Source organism: Podarcis erhardii (assembly GCF_964252035.2).
Source record: "Podarcis erhardii genome assembly, chromosome: 15".
In the NCBI taxonomy this organism is placed as follows: Eukaryota; Metazoa; Chordata; class Lepidosauria; order Squamata; family Lacertidae; genus Podarcis; species Podarcis erhardii.
In genome coordinates, this window is record NC_138505.1 from 11,988,770 (window position 1) to 11,993,731 (window position 4,962).

At 49.3% G+C, this 4,962-nt stretch overlaps 1 protein-coding gene across 1 annotated transcript; it reads left to right on the forward strand.

The window, feature by feature from the left end:
- Window positions 1-1,333: 1,333 nt before the first annotated feature.
- On the forward strand, window positions 1,334-4,594 carry TMEM223 (transmembrane protein 223). The gene is made up of 2 exons (XM_081841388.1): window positions 1,334-1,927; window positions 3,550-4,594. The coding sequence occupies exons 1-2, from the start codon at window positions 1,453-1,455 to the stop codon at window positions 3,840-3,842; spliced, it is 768 nt and encodes a 255-aa protein (XP_081697514.1). The 5' UTR covers window positions 1,334-1,452; the 3' UTR covers window positions 3,843-4,594.
- The last annotated feature ends 368 nt before the right edge of the window (window positions 4,595-4,962 follow it).

The following is a 4,962-nucleotide window of genomic DNA, read 5'->3' on the forward strand; positions in this document are numbered from 1 at the left end:
ATTGCTAGATTATACTTAAATGAGTGGATATAAGATTGTAAACAAGTTGATAATTTGCTTGGAAAAACCTTTTAACGATGTAAATGGGAGCGGGAGACGTGAGGGAGTCCAAAGAAGTGATGAAACTACGTTGTGATGGAAGTAAGATTGTTTATTATCGGTGCATTTGTATTTAAAAACTCTAATAAATATTTATATAAAAAAAAAGAGGGACATGGGTGGCGCTGTGGGTAAAAGCCTCAGCGCCTAGGCCTTGCCGATCGAAAGGTCGACGGTTCGAATCCCCGCGGCGGGGTGCGCTCCCGCTGCTCGGTCCCAGCGCCTGCCCACCTAGCAGTTCGAAAGCACCCCCGGGTGCAAGTAGATAAATAGGGACCGCTTACTGGCGGGAAGGTAAACAGCGTTTCCGTGTGCTGCGCTGGCTCGCCAGATGCAGCTTTGTCACGCTGGCCACGTGACCCAGAAGTGTCTCCAGACAGCGCTGGCCCCCGGCCTCTTGAGTGAGATGGGCACACCAACCCCAGAGTCTGTCAAGACTGGCCCGTATGGGCAGGGGTACCTTTACCTTTACCGTTTAACCAGAATTAGTTGGAAGGGGACGCACAACTCAGGTCCAAACCCTTTATCAGTGCAGGGAATCCACTGCTACAACAACCCTGATAGATAGCTATCCACTTTTAGTCTAAATCCCTTTTTAAAAAAATTATTTTCATTGTTTAAACAAAAATTATATACAAATGTTTTTTAGTCTAAATCCTTTTGTAATTCAAACCTGTCTGTTTAGGTCCTACCCTCTGAGCAACAGAAAATAAATTGGCTCTGTGATTTATGCCAGTAGTGAATGTAGACTACCTTTTTACTCACCCTGGCCTCTACAATAGCTCTTCATGTTTCATCAACTCTTAATCTGTCATCCAGGTTGAACAGACCTAATTTATTCAACCTTTCCTCTTATGGTCTCTAGATCCCTCTCCATCTTGGTCGCCTATCCTCTACACCAGTGTTTCCCAACCTTGGGCCTCCAGCTGTTTTTGGACTACAACTCCCATCATCCCTAGCTAGCAAGACCAGTGGTCAGGGATGATGGGAATTGTAGTTCAAAAACAGCTGGAGCCCCAAGGTTGGGAAACACTGCTCTACACAACACATGCAGTCTCTTTTTAAAATGATTGTTGCAGCTTCTGGCGCTCCACAAACCGCACTCTTCACAATTTGACAATTCCCTGAGGGAATGTGCTTTCAAGGTATCCTGTGCGCTCCCTCAGCCTTGCCAGTTTTGGTAACTGACCGGAAGCTAAGGCTGCCCTCCCCAAAGATGGCGCCCGAAACGAGCATCCGCCTATGACTGTATAGAGAAGGGGAAGTGGGTTAAAAAGAAAAGGGAGGGGAGAAATACTACAATTCCCATGAGCCTCTTGGGCTGCAGCTGACCTTGGCAAAAGCGGTTCAAGCATGTTGCACTGCACATGGCGAGCTGGGCTGCGGATCGGGGGGCTGGCAGGTGGGGGCTCTGGAGGTTGCGGGGTTTGGAGGCTCTGGGGTCGCTCGGATCCACAACACCCCGTGCGCTTTTGGAGCTGGGGCGCGCATAGGGCTCCCGGCGCGGAGCTGCCTCGGCGATGGGGCGCCCGGGGCGTGCAGACCGCCTTCCCGTTGGATACTAATGTTCCCCGGGATGTCTTGCTTTTCCAGCACGATCGAGGCCGTTTTTTCCGTATTCTTGGGCTGTTCTGCGCCGGCCAGTTCGTGTTCTGGGCGTATCTGGCACACTTCGCTTTCCACGGCTTGCGGGATGTTAGGGCGAGCCGGCCAGAGCCGGATCCCCAGCATGGGGAGCGCCCTCTGCCAACTCTACCGGGAGGAGCCACGATACAGTTGAGCTCCAACAAGTGGCGCTTCGGTTTCACTGCGTCTTGCCTGACCGTGGGTAAGGAAGGGCTGGATTGCTCTGCCCGCTCCTCCTCCGGGGTTACTTATTAGCATTGGTTGCTCTTCGTTGTTATAGAATTGTTTGAATTGGAAAGGACCACGAGGGTCATCTATTCCAACCCCCTGCAATGCAGGAATCGTTTTGGCCAGCATGGGGCTTGGAACTCACGACCCTAAGATTAACAGTCTCATGCTCTAGCGATTGAGCTATGTGCCACGATGCGCATGGTGCTTTGCACATTTTTCTAAGCAAAACGAAAAAAGACTCCTAACCCCGAGGAGTTTACAATATAAATTGCAATCTTACTTTCATGAAATTGTAGGTTTGCTTCTTGTTGGTGACAGATAGTATGTGGGGCACAGCAGGAAGATGTATACAAACGTAATATTGTGGGTTTCAGATCCATGGGTTGTAGCCAATTAAGTTCTACCCCCAAATAGATCCATCGAAATTAATTTATCTAAGTAAGGCCCCTATCTGCACTATACATTTAGAGCAGCATCGCTACCACTTTAAACAGGCATAGCTTCCCCCAAACAATGCTGGGAATTGTAGTTGTTAACAGTACAGTGGTACCTCGGGTTAAGCACTTAATTCTTTCCGGAGGTCCGTACTTAACCTGAAACTGTTCCTAACCTGAAGCACCACTTTAGCTAATGGGGCCTCCTGCTGCCGCTGCGCCACCGGAGCATGATTTCTGTTCTCATCCTGAAGCAAAGTTCTTAACCTGAAGCACTATTTGTAGGTTAGCGGAGTGTGTAACCTGAAGCATATGTAACCTGAAGCGTATGTAACCAGAGGTACCACTGTACTGAGAGTTGTTAGGAGACCTCCCCTGCCATCTCCCCCACAGAACTACGATTCCCAGAGTTTGCTGGAAAGAAGGATTGATTGTTAAGCCACTCTGGAAAGTGTAGCTCTGTGGAGGGAATAGCGGTTTCCTAACAACTCTCAGCACCACTGACAAATGGCAGGCCCTGGAATTCTTTGGAGAAAGCCATGACTGTTAAAGTGGCATAATATTGCTTTAAATATAAGGTGCAGATGAGGCCTCAGCCATGCTCCTTTGTTTCAGGGGGTCTACTCTGAGTATAATTAACACGGATACAACCCAATAAAAATAAGACACTCCCTGCCCAACTCAGGCTTATAACCAGGACCAAGGATCAGAACCAACATCCATGGCTGGGGCAGGTGGGAACTGTAGTCTGAAACATCCATTAAGGCACCAGCTTGACACAGGCACCCAAATGTATCAAAGCAGGCGCAAGTCCAGTTTCTGTGGGAAATTGCACAGGTCGGGTGCTACCACAAAACAGGCTTTTCCTTGATATAGGTCTGTCACATCTCAGCTGGCAGAAGCACCTGGGCCATGAAGGTCTTTGAAGGTGACAATCTCTTTGAATTGGGTTCAAAACCAGAGTAGGAGCATGTGCATTGGCGAAGCGCTAGTACATGATGATTAAATTTCCTAGTCAGAAACCCAGCAACTGAATTCTGAACCACCTGCCATTTCTGAACCATCTCCCAAGGCAGCCTTAGGATATATTAGGCATTGCAGTAGCCTGACCAGTAGGTTATCTCAGCTCGACTTGACATCCTGCTCTGTTCCTCTGCAGGTTCTCTGATCTTGGCGGCAGGTTTTGTCTTTTCCCGACGCTCTGTGAGCCGGATCTTGCTGCACCGAGGGGGGCAGGAGGTGACCTTTACCACCTATTACCCCTTGGGCTGGACCTCGTCCTTCACAGTCCCTCTTCGCCATGTTTCCTGTATGTCTCATCGTTCGGAGGTGCCGGCGATGATGCCACTCAAGGTTAAGGGGAGAGCCTTCTATTTCCTGTTGGACAAACAGGGACGGATCACCAACACAAAGCTTTTTGACATCACTGTTGGCGCCTATCGAAAGCTGTGAGGCACAGCACTGCTAGAGGGAAAAGGCGCAGGAGAGGGCCCATCCTGTATCCTGGGCTGTTGTGCAGATGGAGGAAGATGGACTGGCCACATCCGGCAGACAGATCCCAGGCCTAGAAGCAGCTCTTAAATGGCTTCTTGGCCCTTCTGTGCTTTGAAAAAGACAATTGATGCATGATGTTTTGGGGTAAATGGAAGCTTATCTGGAGAGAGAGAGAGAGAGAGAGAGAGAGAGAGAGAATGAGAGAGAGCGAGACTGAGATTGCACAGAGTTGCCCTGGATCCTGAGTTGATTAGCTTGTTTGTTAAAAATCTAGAAAGCACCAACCTGATTTTTGCAGGGTTTTTTCGTACCTCCCAACACACCCCAGCTGCATTCACAGTACATTTTTCTCTGTAATCTTTGGGATGACAGAGGGGGGTGGGAAATGTGTGCTTGTGTCTTGGTAGCAAGAATTATGGTTGTTGTGATGGCTGCTTGGTTGATCTCCAGGAACCCATCCTGCCTTAACTGGAGATCATTGAATTTCTCCTTTGTAGAGTTGCCACCTTTATTTCTGGAGAGGCTCCTGTGCTTTTTATAATAGGGAGAGCAAGGGAGGGGAACCGTTTTTCAGCTCAAGGGCCACATTTCCTTCTGGGCAGCCTTCTGAGGGCCATTTGCCAGTAGTGGGGGGGCAGAGGCAAAAGTGAACGGAGCAATGAATGTAAACCTGACTTTTGTTAGAGTAAAGTAGTTTCTACACACACCAATCTGTATCCTCCATCCATACAACCAGGAGGCATTATCAGAGTTCAAGGCTGCATTTCAACCAGGGAGACACCTTCATGGGGCTGGTGAGGTGTGGCATGGGGAGAGTTCTGAGGGCCAGAGAGGCCTGGAGGGCCACACTTGGCCCTTGCCCCTGAGATTCATTGTCTCTGAGGAAGTGTGATAGACACTGAACAGTCAAGTTTGTGCACCCCCATTCCCTGTCACTGCCTTTCCATTCCATGATCATTTCACCTGCTGAATTTCTGTCTGCCCCCCCCCTCCCCAAATGTTCTGGGGAGAGGGGACCAACCAAATTGTCTCCTGTCTTCTTCCATTTTGGTGTGGTCCCACCAGCCACTGCCAAGTC